This window comes from Heliangelus exortis, chromosome 9 (assembly GCF_036169615.1).
Source record: "Heliangelus exortis chromosome 9, bHelExo1.hap1, whole genome shotgun sequence".
NCBI lineage: Eukaryota > Metazoa > Chordata > Aves > Apodiformes > Trochilidae > Heliangelus > Heliangelus exortis.
In genome coordinates this window covers 26198500-26215076 of record NC_092430.1, presented here as the reverse complement: position 1 = coordinate 26215076, position 16577 = coordinate 26198500, and the positions used below count along the sequence as shown (strand labels likewise).

Here is a 16577-nt window from a genome sequence, read left to right as displayed (position 1 = left end):
GGATTTTATTGATCTTTTGCATTACTTCAATTCATTGTGTACTCTTCTGTTTTTACTACTAAGGTTAAAATATTTTTGAATATCCAGAACATCAGCTTGTTGATATCCCTTGGTAAACATCAACCTATGTTGTGCTGTGTGTCCCAGGACAGAGTATTGCCCTGATAAGCACTACATGCAGAAAGACTTCAGAAAAATTAACGTTTTGTATGTAACCTAACTTTGAGTTTGAGGAGAAGTTTGGATTGGTCTAGGTCTGTACACGTAATGTGGATTTACATGTAATAAATTTGGATTTTGTAATTTTGATAAAATTTGGATTTTGTAATTTTGGATTTGGATTACATGTACAGAGAGGGAAGGAAGAGCAGGGTGATCTTTTTGTTTCTTTTGCCCTCCTGGCAGCACCTCTGGAACTGCAGTCCCTGAGCCTGTGTTCCGGTTGGCAGCAAAGGGCGATCCCGGGGTGGAGGCAATGGCAGGTGAGGCCTTTCCCTTTGTTACCACCTCACACACCCTGCAGCTGCACCCTCCCTGCTCCAGCCTGGAAAGGGAAATCAATTCCCCAGGACTGGCAAAGGGCAGAGAGTTTATTTTTCAGAAGGGGTAACAGGCATGTTAAAAGGATAATCATGGAAGAATGATGTGTCTTCAGACCACTGCTACCAGCAGTCCCTGGGTATTCAGCCTGCCATACCCCCTGCCATACCTCCCTGGTGTCACAGATGCAGTTTACTTGCCTTTTGCCATTGCCAGTTAGAGTGAAAGTTCAGAAAAGGAATAGCACTTTATTCTCTTAGCATTTCTAAGTAGATCTTGTGTATTATGTTAAAACTGGCTGGATAAATTTTCTGTCTCAAAAGGTATGGCCTGTTCCAACCCACAAGGAAAGATAAATATGGATTTTTCTTTGGACTATGACCTGCCACATTATCCACACAAATTAGCAGTTTGCTCTCCATGCACCTTGAACAGCTGACAGGATTTGTTTTTTGTTTTGCTTACGTGATACCTGATCCATCTTCAGTCTTTAGCTTGTTTCAGCAATAGGACATAGGTGCTTTAAGGAGGTTCAGATTTGATTGCCTAGTTGAAAAAAAATCAATTCTAGAAAGTGCTTGTAATTAGTGTCTAAAGTTAAAAGTATATCATGGGACTCTGAAGCATATAATCTTTCTGTAACAGGGGCAGTTAGCACAAGATGGACATTTGGGATAAAAACTTGTAAAGCTCTGGTACTCTGCACATCACCTTCCAGGGTGTGCCACGCAGTCTTAAGAGTCACTGGGGATAGAAGGAAATAAGGAAGTGAAACCATTCATTCAGTAGTGAATGATCTTCCCAAGTTTGAAAACTTGAAAACTATCCTTAAAAAAAAAAAAAGCCCTTTGAAGCCTCTTCTCTGTCTTGCTCTTTGCATATCTTTCCTCCTGCTTTTTTCTTCTTGATGTTTTAAAACACTAATGTGAGTTCAATTCTAATTCAGTTCTATCCAAAGCTTGAGTAGGAACACAAACTGCAAAAGGAAAACAAAGGAGGAGACGGGAGGGTGGGGCAGGTGCTTGGCTTCCTTATGGTTGGGAACTGCTGATGTGAAGTGAAAGGTGCAACACTTCCAAAGCACATGAGCAATCTGAGCTCTTTTGTTTTTTTGTGAAGAAAAAAGTCAGTCACTATGATGCAGTGAGTTTGGGAGTTTGAGAGCTCTGCTGGAAGCTGAGGGGACAGCAGGTAGGGAAGATGGCAGGTATGCAAGTGAAGTTTCTAAAATCCTGTTTCTCATGGACCTTCAAGAGAGTAGGAAAAGAACAAACCATGAGCACAAAATCCCTAAGAACTGTATGGATCAGGCATCTTTGCTGCCACCATGTACAAATCTTTTCACTAAATCCTGAATGGTAAAATTGTGAGGGAGGGGAACAACCTAATAATCTCCTTGGCCAGTGGTTTGTACTGCCTTGAAGGGTGAAAGGCAGGGTGGTGCAATTCTGCCCATCACAAGGGGACTGCAAAGGACCTGAATTCAGCAGATGAAGTCCTCTGCTTGCATGCAACTTCATCATGTCTGAGACCATGTTTGACAACAATTTTTTGCAAGAAAAAATACTAATGTAAATTTCTGGCCTAGGTCCCAATTTAGTGTTCACACCTCTAACGCAGGACAATAACCCTTTGTATTTAAATTGTCTATTGGAAATGGGAGTTAAATGTAAAATTTGTTGAGAGTCCTGGTTATTCAAGAAAGGTATTTTAGGTAGACCCTAGCAAATGAATTGCATTAGGGGCTGTGATGCTGTGGAAATTCAACAATTAATGGTTTTAGAAAAGTAATCTGAGGAACACCTAGGTCTTAGAAAGAAAAAAAGTGTACAGGTGACATGGAGACACATGGTTAGGAGAGGGGAATTGATCAGAAAGGAACAATGTTAAATAGGGAATGGGATGAAAATTATTTGGTGTGCACTGCTAATGGCTGTTCCTGCCTTTGAGAGGCCATTACAAGGAGTTCCAGCTCCAGTCTCGTTAAAGAAAAGCTTTGGGGACAGATATGCCATCCCAGGCAAAAAAAACCAACAACCTGCAGTCAGAATGTGAGTGCAATTTAAAATTGGTTTCAGACAAAGTTTAGATACAGAGGAAAATAACATTTTATGGGGGAAGAGGGAGGTTTGCAGCCTCTGTACTGATTCCTGCCAAGGGTGACCTGGATGAGCACTCCGGGCGTGTCCTGTCTGGTCTGACTGGCACTGGGAGCTGAAGATGCAATTTGGACAGGGAAAGTCAAGTCACCAAAGACCAACACTTTCTGTTTAGAGGTCTTAGATTGGGATCTTGTTACAAGCAAAGGAGTGGGTGCAACACTTTGATAATGAAGATATACTGAAGATAAAGCTGTAAGAGAAGACGGGGGAGAACAAAGGCCTTTTGGTGGCAATGCCTGAGCAGCACACCCAGCACTGTCAGGACAGAAAAGCACAGCCCCAGCTGAAGATAACCTCTGCTGGGCTGGGTGGCTTCTCTCCAGCCCCTCAGCTCCCACTTGGTCACTTGCATCTCCCCAGCACAGTTGTTCACAGGGCCCATTTTCAGAGTACTTGACTTGCAGAAGTACCAGAAACCAGGAAGAATTATTTTGGGGTAAGATAATGCTGTATTTGAGGAAAGCCCATTCTTGAGCCTAATGAAAAGATGGTGTGGCAAAGGTTTCCTCTAGCTTCTGATTCAGGGATTGCATTTTGGGTGTTCACATGGCAGGGGAACACCCCTCACTATGGAGTCAGGTAAGTGACAAGACATCTAACTTCAGATCTACCTCAAAGGCTGCCTGGCCTTTCACTGCAGTTGTATTCTCATACTACTGCTTACTGCACTTGTATCTGGTATTGGTGTAGCTGGCCATGCAAGGACAGGCCTCAGGGGATTCCTGTGGGGGGAGGAAAAATTACCAGCAGTCTCATTTTGTTTGGTTGGAATAAATTTATTTCATCTGTCTGTAAACAAGGTGTTTTTAATAGTTATGGCATTTTTTGAAATGCATATTAAATCAGATGAGTTAGACTGTATCCCAGATGTAACAAAGTGCAGGGAAAGAAATGGACAAATCAGCGACAAGAGTTTGTTTAAATCTGTACATTATCCACAAGGCCCAACAATAGAAGCAAATACTAGAATGTCCCTAAAGTAGTGCCGTTTGAAAGAAACCCTCAAAGTCAGTTAAAATCCATCAAACAATAGCAAGAGTTCATTTTTTTTTTTTAAACAATAGTATGGCACAGAATACATATTAAAAAATTCATCACAAGACAGCCAAGTCAGTTATTCCAACCAATTACCATCTCCCATTTATTCTTTTGTATACAGAGTTCTGCAGTTCTCTTTAAATGGACAAACAAGTTAGTACCGTGCCTGAACTGAGAGTTTGGTTACAGACATTTCAGATGACTAGTGCACAAGGCAGTTCACTCCATAATTTCTGCAGCAAGGGTGTGACAGGCCAAATGAGGATTTAAAATGGCATCATTTTGACAGTTTAGCTCTCAAACTACCAACCTTCATCCAAACAGTGGCTTCAGAGCAGCAAAACTCTTTACCAGTAAGTTATCTGGCAAAAAGACTGGAGTCAGTCAGAGCAGAGCTCCCAGTGTAGCTGAAGGTGGCAGTTTTCCACAATGACATTGCAATTTCATATTAAAAAACAAAAACAACAAAAAAAAACCAACCAAACCCCACAACCCCCAAGCTGCAAATTAAAATTGGTCCTATGAAAAACTGAAACCAGACACACTCCAGATGGTTATGTTGGGATATCTAGTGTCCATAATGGCAGCCTTTTAGAATTCAACTACAGAACAGGAGCTGGCAAAAAAAAAAAAAAAAAAAAAAAAAAGTGCCTGAGCTATTGCAGTGATGGAATGTCTCTGGGGATTCATTTGGGGTGGTGGTTGTAAGGTCATGGGAGGAAGTGCATCTGTACCCTTTCATAGTTTTGAGATTGCACTTGTTAAACAGTACAAGCTTCAGACATCATGAAGAAAAAAAATGAGTCACGCCTACAGTGAAGTGCAACAACAAAACTAATGTAACATTAATAGCTTTTGAGTGGCAAATTGGTTAAACAAACCAGGCACTATAAAAAAGATGGGTGTAAGCAAACAAATGTGGATTTTTAAAAAAGGGAAAAAAAGAGAGGGACAGAAGTAAAGATATGCATGCACTTTTTTCCTCCCAACCATGCTCTATGTGAAAGGAAGACTAGTGAGCTGTGTATGTGCTCAAAGTGCTGAAGAGGCATTGATCAAATTAGATTGTACAATCGGCACCTTGTTTAGTATTGTTTTAGTTGTCAATGTCACACTAATTGCTAAGACAAAGCAAAGCCTACACTTGGCATATTCCCCTCCCAAGAGTTTTTCAAGGTATCATGCATATCGTCTCTGTGGTGCAGTGATGGTGCCAGATATGGGGCTTGGTTACATACAGTGGTTAACATATAGATGAACATAGGGTAACTGGAATTATAACATTAGGAAATGGGTAAATAAAAAACACAAACTACCCTCTACAGTCTGGTAGCACTGAACACAACTGGGTGGTGGTGAAGACAGTTGCTAGGTGGATGGGGAGAGGCTGCTCAGACGTCAGACCTCCTCAGGTATAAAGCGAGTTCATATGCTTTCTTGTTGAGTGTCCCTCCATGGACACCTTCCTTTCCCATGACTATAACCAATGCTGGAGTACACAAGGAAAAAAAACAAATGAACAGAATTAAAGAAAAAAAAAGAAGAAAAAAAAAAAAAAAAGAAAAACAAACCAAAACAAAACCAAAAACACCTTTCCCCACCAACAAAGGGATACAAAGGAGACACAGGTTCATACCCCATCACCCTGCATTGCTAATAAAGTTTCCAGAATGTAAGGTTTAAAGCTCACCGCCAGGAAAGTTTAATAGCAATCTTCCCCTAATACTTAACGGTCTGCCTAGCAACTAGAACCCAGAGTCTCTCAAGTATTTTGCCATTGAGTATGCCTTCTTATTCAATCCGCCTCCATGGACCCCTTCTTTGCCCATTACAAAGACCAAGACTGAAAGAGAAAAGAAAAAAGTTTTAAAATGAGTGTGTTAGACAAGGAAATAATGCAAGTTTTAGGCAGTGCAATAAACACACTCAAATTGAAGATTTAGTATTTGGGTAATAAGCTAAGTTTAATGGGAGTTTTGTAAAAACAGATGTAGACAGTGCTGGGAGAAGGCATGAGGTTTCCTCAGGCATATTACCCAACCACCCAGTAGTTCACTGTGAAGAAGAATGCCATCAGCTATCTCAAAAAAGCATCACAGCACCTCTCCAACGTCAGCACCATCCATCATCACCCAGCCAGAATACCCTGGCTGCAGATTATAAAAAATGCAAGGGGGAAAAAATAAGTGGTGTCTGGGACAAAAGCAGTAGTACAGGTGGAAGAACTGTGACTCTAGAGAGCAGAGGAGGGAATATATTCTGATGTTCTCCTCTGCTGCAGTCACTACTGGTGTAGGAACAAACCAGTGACTGCCTCGACACTAGCAAAAAAACCCACAGGGTCAGACTTGGGGCAAAACTTTTTATGCAATGGTACAACTATAAAACATGCTTTTTTGCATAAGATAAAACACAGGGGAGATTTTAATGCTAACAATCTCTTGAACCCCCACAATTTTGGTGAAGTGTTCCAATTGTCTGGCAAACAAGAACACCCTAAGGCTCCTCAGCCGGTCACCACCCCTTGGGAGCTGCCAGCAGATGTCACCAGCAGGTACCAACACAATGGGAGCTGTGCTTCCCTTCCTTCCTTCCTTCCACCAGCACAGCAATTGTTCCCCTAGCCAGGAATCCTGTCACTGGGAATACTGCAGCCAGGCTACCTATGGTGACTGCACATCTCCACAGCAATTGGCTCACAAAAGGCCTAAGGCAGACAGTTCTTATTGGCACTTCACAATCTGCAGCAGTCAGGACTCTGCTTTTTTTCACCTCAGTGCTGCAAACACTCCTCCTGCATCACTGCCACCAGGCTTTAGCCTATAGACAAGTTTTGCTCTTGTATTGTTTTTATAGTTTTAGCAGAAGTCCAACTTGTTATACAGACAGCCAGAAATTCCAGGCCAGATAACCTGAACTCGTCACACTACTCGCAGCCAGTGTTTTGAGGCACATTTTTTACATCCAAACCAAGTGCCTTCCCCACAGCACATTTCACTAGAGGTTAATTGAGGAGCACTGGGAGTAGGTGTGCACACAGTGAATCTCTCAGGCCCAGCAAATCAGATGGGCTGCTTTGCCTGAAGACAGACTTCAGAGAGCTCAATAGGAAGTGCAAGAAGAGTTAGTGTAGAGCTTGTTAAGAGGCAAGTAGGAGTAGCTCGTACAAGGACTTCGTATCTTTGCAGATTACAGTTTTCCTTGTGAAGTTAACAACAAAAAAAAAGCTAGTTTCACTACCAATGGTAGATAGATCCCTGTTGGATCCTACCATAAGCTTTAGATACCAAGTTTTCATACACTTGGCAAGCTTACTCAGAGCTGTGGTATGCCCCTTCCTGTAGCCAGAGATCTGTCTAACCATCCCACAGCCCAGCGCCCAACTGTGATCAAAGGAGGGGAACAGGAATGACTCCTTGTCAGAGCCCAGGTTAGTCAGCCAGACCACTGCCACCCACCCCTTATGGCACTTCCTGACATTAACATTCAGGGCAGGAGTTTGGTTTTCTTGACAGCTGGAGACTATGCTTACGGTCACACTCTTAGTTCAGTGATCTGACAATGAAGAAAATGGTGCTCACCTCGGCCAGCTCTGCCTACAGCAACATTGTATGTTGGCTCACCACCTTGACTCTTTGTCCTGATGTCCATTGTGCAGTCGCCATCCACATACAGGCTATCTCTGATCACAGAGCACTTCTTCGCACCAAGGGTCAGACCATTGGTGAAGAAACCCTCTCGGTCTTTTCCTACAATCATATCTATTTCTACTGGCTGTCAAGGAAAAAAAGCCCAGTGTTACCTCGGCAGTGTTTTATCGCCCAGCTGTGATTCAGAACACGGCCTGCCTCGCACTGAGCGGATCAGGCAGTACATTTATTTCCCCTTGGTCTCACCAGACCATAGCCCGGAGCAAGGGGCTTTGTGAAACACTGTCGAAGCTGCCCGGACAGCAAAGGAACCGCTGCCACGGAGCCCCACGAGGGCCGCACCGCGTGTCGCGGTGACCGACCTAGCCGAGCGACCCGGCCCCAGGGCCTGCAGCGCCCGGCCCCGGCGCAGTGACGGCATGGCCTTTCCGCGGCCGCCGGCAGCGCCGGGCCCCTCGGTGCCGCCTGCCCCCGTAGCGCCGCCGGCCGGGCCCGGCGGGTCCCGCTTTCCGCCCCGTAAGGAGAGCGCGGGGCTGGGCAGGGGGCGCGGCCGCAGCCCGGGGATGAGGGGGGTGGGGGGCGGCGCGGGCCGGGCCGCGGCGGCCTCAAACTGCAGCGTCACGGTGGGCCCGGCCGCCCCCGCTACCGCCCGGCCGCCCCCGCCGGCCCCTCCGAGGGCCCGGCCCGGCCCCGCTCGGCCACGGGACCCAGCCGGGACTCTGCCGCGCCCGGGGCGGGGCGGGGGGCGGACGAGGCAGGCCGCGGTGCAGCGCGCTGCCCGCCCGCCCGGCCCTTATGTAAGGGCGTCGCGGGTCCCGCAGCGCCGGGCGGGCGGCGGGAGCGGGCTGCGGCGGGGGCGAAGGACGGGCAGGGCGGGGGAGGGGAGGCAGTCAGGGAGGGAGGATCAATGGCAGTGCGCCATCTTGGCGGTGAAAAACATGGAGCCAGCGGCGCGGTGGGCATTCACCAACGCCTCCTACGCCGCGCACGTAAGCCCCGCCGCAGCGCCGGGCCCAAGCGGCCCCGCGTGGCCTCCGCCGTCGCCGCCCGCGGCCCCCGGGCGGGCCCCGCCGCATCGGGCCGCAGCCGCGAACCCCCGCCCCCGCCGGCGGGAAGGGCCCCTCACCGCGGCTGCCGCAGACAAAAAGGCCCCGCGCCCCCGCCGCCGGGCCCGCCGCCACCCCGCAAGGTGCCCCTGTCCCCCGCCGGCGCTAACGGCCACGCCGCACTCCCCGCCCGCCCCGGGCTCGCCGTCCCCCGCCGCCGCCCTCACCGTGATGCTCTGGAAGATGCCGCCGGCCGTGGCTGCCCAGACGTACTTGGCGTCGCAGTAGCCCACAATGGCGGCCTCCTGGCAGCAGCCATCGCACATCAGGTTGTCCACGTAGCTCTGCCAGCCGGCCATCTTCGCGCGGAAGGCGGTGGGGGCGAGCAGAGCGGGGCGGGCGGCGGGGCGCGGGCCGGGCGGCGGGCGGCGGGGCTGGGCGCGGCGATCCCGTCCCTCTCCTCTCTCTTCTCTCCCTCCTCGCGGCGGAGCGGAGCCGAGCGCTGCAGCGAGCGGCGCGGCCCAGCCCAGCCCTCCGCGCTGCCGGCGCCGAGGGGCGGAGGGGAGGAGGGGCGCGGCCCGGCACCGCCCCCCGCGCCGCCCGGCTCCGAGCGGCCGAGGGGGGAACGGCGGGGGCGCGGAGCCTCCGTCCGGGAGGGCGGCGGGTCCCGGTTCCTCGGCGGGACTCGGGGCTGCTGCGGGCAGTCCCTGCCCGGGCGGCGGGAAAGGACGGGCGGGGAGGGGAGGCCGCAGCGCGCCCTGCGCCGGCCCGGACCCCGTCCGCTCCGAGCCCCCCCGACCCCTCCCGACCCCGGCAGTGCCTCCCCGAGCCCCAGCGGTGCGGGCCCCAGCCCCGTCCCGCCGGCCGCCCCCAGCCGATATCTCTGCCCGGAGCGCCGAGCGCGGCCGTCCCCGGTGAGTACCGGCGGCGGTGCCGCTTTCTCCCCTCAGCCTGAGGTGGGAAACGTGGACGTCGCTCTGCGGGCCGAGGAACAGAGCTTTCGGCGGGAGAGCCCCGCTCCTCAGTGCTGACGCCTCACAACGCGGTGGCGGGGGCAGAGCATTCCCCTCAGGGCTCCCGCCCCAGGCCCTGTGCGGGGCTCCGTGTCCCGGTCCGCCCTTGGGAGGCCGGGTCAGCTCATCTCGTCGCGTTTGTGTTTTATTTCTATACGTTTCTTGTCTTCTTTTGTGTAATTCTGCCGCGGTTGATGGCACTGCTGGTAACTGGCCGAGCTCTGCTGCCCCGCATCCCTCAGTGAGCTGGGTCCATGCCCCCTCAACGAAGTAAAAGGATTGCTGTTCAACCAAATTGTTGATCTTGTATGAAGTTGGCACGCTCCCCATCTCACGCACTAGCATCTGTTGTGTTTTATTTCTGCATCATTTTGTAAGGGGTGACTTCAGGGTTTATTCTTCCAGGTTCCACGGGGAGGTTATTTCTTTCAAAATAACATAATTTCTGTGCTTCTTATAAGATGTCCAGGTCTGATGCCCCCATTTTGCTGCACTGATCCTGGCCCTGGGCAGATGACTGCTTGGAAGGTTCTCCTGCTGCAAGCTGTAGGGCTATTGACATGCAACTTAAAGGGTCTTTTTTAGGGTAACGGCTTAACGTTGAAACTGGGGAGGGAGAGGGACTGCAACCGCCTTCTATTTGAGCAGGGTGATTTGGCCTTGTTTGGTGTCTGTTGTGATTCTCTGGGAAATGGGGACACATGAGATATGAAGCAACTGTCCATGTAATGAACTTTGAAGCTTTAAATCAAGAAGTTAGAACTTACACCTGAATATGCCAAGGCAAAGCATGTGATAGGTGAATCTGCCTGGTCCTGAGGTTAAATCCTCCAGGAACAATATTCACCGGGTGTTCACAGTGGATATCCCTATAGCATAATTCAGGGTGTTCTTAGTCCTTCAGAAACCTAGTTCAGTTGTCATGAGATGGAGTATACATTAGATATTAATATGGTTGCTTAGGTTACTACATACTTACAAAAGAGCTCATTTGCATTTTTTAGTTCAATTCCATAAGTATTTTCTCAATTTTGTTTTCACAGTGCCTTTCTTCCTCTGAATTTGGACAGCAGCAGAACTTTGCTTTATCCTTTACTAGCCATCCATGTACACAAAAAACGGCCTTGTGTTGTTTTATCTACCAAAAAGTTACAGGCTTTAAATTTTTGTGAGATTTGGATTGCCTTTCATTATGCTCCCTCCACAGATTCCTTCCATGAGAAGGAGATGTTCTCTCCTGCGTGAAGCTGCTGTTGTGGACCACTTATCTTTTTTAATGCTCCTCTGTAGGAGGTCCTAGCTTAACACTATTACTTGCACAGAACAGAATGCATCTGTCTTAAATGAACAAGAGACTGATGGGTTCATTATTTTTAGAGTTCAATCAAAAAGTGCTTGGTTTCTGTCTTAGATGGGGTTTTCTTTTTCTTTTTTTCTTTTTTCTTTTTCAGCTTCAATGAAGATTCCAAATTGTTTCACTTTTAATTAACGAATATATTTTGATACAGATTTCATGGATTTAATCAATGGAGACTTACCCTTAACTCAGGAGCAGGCCTTGGGGATTTTGGAGTTGCATGTTTGCTGGTATCATCCTTTGATTCAGGACAGGTGGGCTTCATGTGGGCAGTAAGGCTGCCTGGCACAAATGTGGTGTTGTGCCTCTTCGAACCAAATGTTTCACCTGTGTGTCAAAGAATGCAGATAGGGTCCAGTGGCATTTAGTGCTGCTTTGCAAATATCACATTTTTTAATAGCTGCATAAACAGGTGATCAGTAGTGTGAGGATGACTTTGATGAGTAGATAGTGTTAGCAGTGCAGGGACTACAGTTGTCAGTTTCTAATGATTTAAATTGTAAATAACTGCATGAAATCTGGGATCTCCTGAACATAAATGGATGGAAGAGAGTAGAGGATTTGCCACCTGCGTGGTAGCTCAGCTTTTATTTGTGGTATTTGTGGAGTAACTCTAATAATATATTTAGAAAATGAAGTCTAAATGGGGTTACAGTTCCTTAATGTTGTGAAGCTTCCAGGTAATTTGTATAGTTTGCAGACTCAGTGCCTTTTCTAAAAATCATAATCCTTTAACTCTTTTCACTGTTAGGTGTGTTGTTTGGTTGTGTTCTGTGTCACACAATCACTGTAGTGCTATTTGTACAGGCACTTCTGCAGCAGCACCTGTGAGGGGGTTTGATTTAAGAAAATGAGGATATAACCTGTATGTTAAAGACTGTAAGAGAGAAGAGCTCCAGCTTTGTTTTTTGTTACAAGTCTTAATTGGAATCTGAGACATTTGTTAAATGATTGATTTATAGGTAAACAAAAATTTTGGTGCTAAAATTGATAGACATAGTAGTTGGTGACTTTAACATCACTACCCAGACTGATGCATGAAATGGTGTTTTCTGAATATAAATGATACATGTGTGATAAACAGTTGCTAAGTTAGGAGCTCTGGTATTTTAGTCTCTTTCTACAATCTACCCAGTAGTAATTCTGTCTGGAAGATATTTGCAAGCTATAGCCACAGTTTGTTTTGTTGTGTTGTTTTGGTTTTGGGTTTTTTTGTTAAATGCAGCTTGTAACAATTACTTTTTGCTTTGGTTCAGAACTTTGGCTAAAATTTATGTTGGATCACATTTAAGAAAAGTAATAATTTGAAATAATTTTAGAGTGCTGACTGTGCTTAGCTAGAGTCTACTATTTATAGCTTTGTGAGAAACTTCATTGCTTTTATATTAGACATGTAGAAGCTGAAATTGGCCAAAAACTTGAAGGAGGTTGTTAATTTTCTTAGTAAAACAACTTGCAGTTTCTGCTAGGCTGCTGCTGTTCTCAAAATGGTGGGATGGCCAAAATAGATTCCCTATGGTGTCCCACATCTTTTTCACCAGACTGGCCCGTTGGGCCATAACCTGAACCAGCACTTCTGTGGACACAGGAAGGGCAGGGGGGTCCTCAGGAGCACGCAGATGGTGTCTTTGTGGAATTCCATCTCCAGAAAGCCAGAGCTCCCCCGCTGCCTCCCGTGTCCCCGCTGTCACCCCTCTGGGCTGTGCCTGCAGTGCTGTGCTGGTGACTTCCTCTCCAGACCAGAGCGGATTTCCTGTGGCAATCTTTCTCTCTACCACAAGTGCTTTCGGAAGTGCAGAGGGTAAAACTGATTTAGGAGCGTTAAGAGTCAGCAGAGTCACTTCTGCTGATGAGAAGCCAAGTAGCAGGGAGCAGGCTGTCTCCTGGCCTCGCGGTGGAGAGAGGAAGGGGCTCTGCAGGGTCCTGCCACAGCATCTTGCTCCCAGGTTCTTCATGTGTCTGCTTGTGCACCACTTTCTGCTGGTTATTCACATGGTTTAGCCAGGCAACTCTGAAATTCCTTCATTAAGCTTTCCTTCAGTGAGGGTGTCTGTAAATATGTCTGTCTGGGTGATACACCATCCTCTGAACACAAACAGTTTTGCTGTTGATACTTGTTATTTGTTAAGAGTTGAAAGGAACTGTGGATCATAGATCTATAAATTTATCTGTCAAATATAATTTCTGCTCAAACAAATCACAGTCTGCAAAAGTATTTAATAGTAATTCTGAAGTCTAAAATGCTGTATTTCCCAGACAAATTATAAGATTCCAACCTTATAATGCTTTGTTAAATTACAAATATATATTATTTTTTTGAACAGAGCAGAAATGACTAAAGATTTTTTTGGTTTTTTTGTTGTTTTTTTTTTTTAATTTAGTATCAAATTTCTCTCTAGCCACAAAGTGTTTGGCTCTAGCTATGAGTAGCAGTCAAACTGCCTGCTGTGAGCTCACCAAAGAAGAGCCTGCATATAAATATTTATTATTTAGGATATTTTTGTGTTAATTTGTGATAATCGAAATATTACTTTATTTCAGCCATAGCAGGAATGCTTTTCTCTCAATAACATCTAGTCAAATAAATATCACATTGTTGGGAAACAAAGTATATGAAAATTATTCTGCTCAAATTTATCTACATAATCACAAAAGAAGATCAAAGAAAAGTTTTAAAATGCATGAATTATGTGCTCAGGAAAGGTGTGCTCAGTCTGAAAGTCTAATACTGCTGAACTGTAGAGCAGTCACTTTGGCAGGGATGAAAGGAAGCATTAAAAATTGAAAAGTGGGATGAACAGGGAAAAGTAGAATTGAGTAAAGGGGAAAGCAGCCTCAAAATGGTGTGGCTTTATTTAGAACACTTTCTCTTCTTTAGAAATACCTTACTGAGGGAAACAAATACTGTCATGTCTCCACAGACAGCAATTGATTGTGAAAAGTGAACATGCTGAAAATGTTTTGGGGAAGAAACTTTGCAGAGAAGCGTGGAGCTGAGGCAGGAGACCTGCAGGGTGGCCTCAGGAGCTTCTGGGTTTGTTGTGCACCTGGATGGTCTGGTGGCCCTTACTCCTCTGCTGTCCTTTCAGAGCAGCCGTCTGGTGTGTGCAAACACCTTCTGAAGTATGTGAAAAAATAATGACAGGTTGATTTCCAGGTAGTGGTAAGATGATTTTTCTGAAGGGTATGAAGATACATAAATAAATAACTGTCCCAGGTAGTTTTCACGGTGTAATTGAAATGTGGTTAAACTTAATCCACCCTTAGGTACCTTCAGTATTAATCCAGAATACCTTCTTTGCCACAGTGCAAACACTGTAACATTCCTCTACTCTAAGTTCCTTTCCTGGTTTACAGACTGCTTGAAGAATGGCAGCTGCTGTCATGATGTATTTTCTGCTGAAAGAAAAGAGAATGTAGCTGGGAAATAATGTAATTCAAGTGCCTAATTCCAGGGTGGGTACACCATGGCCCTGCAGGCTGGCACTCCCCTGGCTGCTGCAGGGCTGGAGAACTTAGTGCCTTCACAGGTAGTGCCACGCTCCCTGTGTGGCCCAAGGTACAGCAGCTCTATAATTAAGCCTTATTCACTGTAAAAGTAGTGCAAATAGGCTTCTCGTGCCTGACAGCTTTGAGATGTGTTAGGGTTTGCTGCTTGGTGACAGTTTTGTGAGCTCGTTCGCTATTCCGGGGCTGAAGTCTTTCAGTAACTTCCAAGACCCTGGCACTAGATGGAGCTTTAACCTACTTGCACTTAGAAGTCTATTAAGTTTAACCACAAGTTAAAAATAGGGAAGAGTAAATGAAGATGTCTTTGCCTGCTGCTACATTTACAGTGCCCTTTCCCTCTTTTGTTAGCAGAGTGGTGCAAAAGATGATTTAAATTTAATTTCAATGAAAATTAAAATATTGCAGCAGGATCTCCTTGATCCAGTGGGTTCTTTGTAATCACCCTTACTAGTACCCTTTAATGTACTCTGAGGCTCATGGGAGGAGTTGCTGTAAGTTAGAAACGCTGAAAATGTGCTGCATATTTAAGCCTGTAACTAGGCTTTGCTGAATAAGGGTAAAGCCATTCTTTGAACAAAGTTTCTGATTATATTTCAGGATGGGGTGGGGGTGACCAAACCTTCTGTTTGGTTTCTGCATTCAGTAGTGCATTTGCATTTTCATGTCATGCTACCAAAGCCAGCAATTCAGAATCATCTGTTATCAGTCACTTCATCTTTTCTCCATGTGTTACCCTAGAAAATATTGAACAAATAGAAACAAATAAAAAACAGCTTTGTAACTGTAGTGTTTAATACTCTTAATTTAGCAAGCATCATGTCTCACAGGCTGCACAACGCACATCAGAAATTTAAGACTATCTCTGCTTTCCACAGAAATAACTGGAAGTAGATTGGGTTTTGTTCTTGAGTGTCTGTGTTCTTATCAGCTAGAGACTGGTTCAGTCAAAACCATTGTCCAGACACTGAAGCAGCAAACTGTGTAACCAGTTCCCATTCACAGCCCCTCTGCTATTTTATTAAATAGCTTAATATAGTAAACCAGGAGATGTATACTTGGGAAAGAATGAGAAGGCATGCTGGGCTCAACAGTAGAGGTGATAAAGAAGAAGATTGTGTGTTGCATCTCACTCCCATCACCCTCTCAAGGTCTAATCCTTCAGTGTCTGTCACCTTTTATCAGCAGGCCTCAGGGACTCTGCACATACCACAGAACGAAAAAAATGTAGAAAACTTTATGTGAATGCAGTGTTGCCAATATGAGCAAAAGCTCAGCAATGGAAGATTTCTACTATATTACAAAACTGTTAAGGAGCCATATTCTATACGGAAGAGAGTACATGCAGTATGGTAGATAGCAGGGCTTGCTTATGGCAACCTGATTACAGTATTTGCCATGCTGGGTAGGGCAGCAGCACGAGCAGCTTTCAGAGAAAGACTGCTGAAGAAAGGATTTTTAAAAGGGTGTTTCATAGTTCATATGGCAAACTTTTAATTCCTACTTGTGACCAGATTCAAAGTCGTAATTTCCATATGAATCAATGGAAGTCTGATGTGTCCGTATCTTTTAAGAGTTTGTTTTCATGAGCTTGTCACCAGTTGTAGATTGTAAAATTTAATTAGTACTGGTTTCCAGGGGAGTAATTTGCCACCCTTTGAAGAAAGAAGTAGATAGTTGGAATGAATATCCTGGTAGCTGATTCCTTCAGTGCATCTGGAAAGCAATGAGAAGTTATAATTTCTGGTGGCATCACTGATACAGACATAAGAAGGTTAAATGTTGCCATTTCTTTACACTTCCATTTTACAGAAATAGCTCTAAGTGCCTGAGCATTCTTTACTGCATTTGGCAGCTCCTCTGCAGTTGTGTCTGGGCACCATTTCATTAAACGGGTAGAGGTAGCTGGAGGTCTATCCTCTGCTACCACCATTATTATATGCAAAGCATATCTACAGAAAGAAGTGTCCTAAAATCTGCACAGTGCATAAATTGACTTTTATTTCTTTTTAGATGCTCTTTATCTCATTGTTCCATATAACAAATAGTGTGGCTGGATCATTCTTTTTACTTGCAACTGGAAAAGAAGATGCATAGGCTACATTTTCAAAGATGAGCATAGGATTTATCCACAAAGCTTCCTCTGACATAAAGCTGGAAAAAATTTCCTCTTTGTAAATGTGGGGATTGGATTGTGGATTAGATGTTCATGTTCAAATAACTAACTCCTGAAGTCTGGATAACATCTTGGCAAGCAAACCAAG

At 45.7% G+C, this 16577-nt stretch overlaps 1 protein-coding gene across 2 annotated transcripts; it reads right to left on the bottom strand.

The window, feature by feature from the left end:
• Nucleotides 1-3457: 3457 nt before the first annotated feature.
• Nucleotides 3458-9003, bottom strand: PFN2 (profilin 2). Of its 2 annotated transcripts, none has more exons than XM_071752957.1 (3): nt 8664-9003; nt 7322-7514; nt 3458-5229 (listed from the first exon to the last, which is right to left on the bottom strand). In XM_071752957.1, exons 1-3 carry the CDS (start codon nt 8793-8795, stop codon nt 5132-5134), a joined length of 423 nt encoding a protein of 140 aa, XP_071609058.1. In that variant the 5' UTR covers nt 8796-9003; the 3' UTR covers nt 3458-5131. The 2 variants fall into 2 exon arrangements, with proteins under 2 accessions (XP_071609058.1, XP_071609057.1); XM_071752956.1 differs by having other exon boundaries at nt 3458-5583; nt 8664-8992.
• Between the last annotated feature and the right edge of the window lie 7574 nt (nt 9004-16577).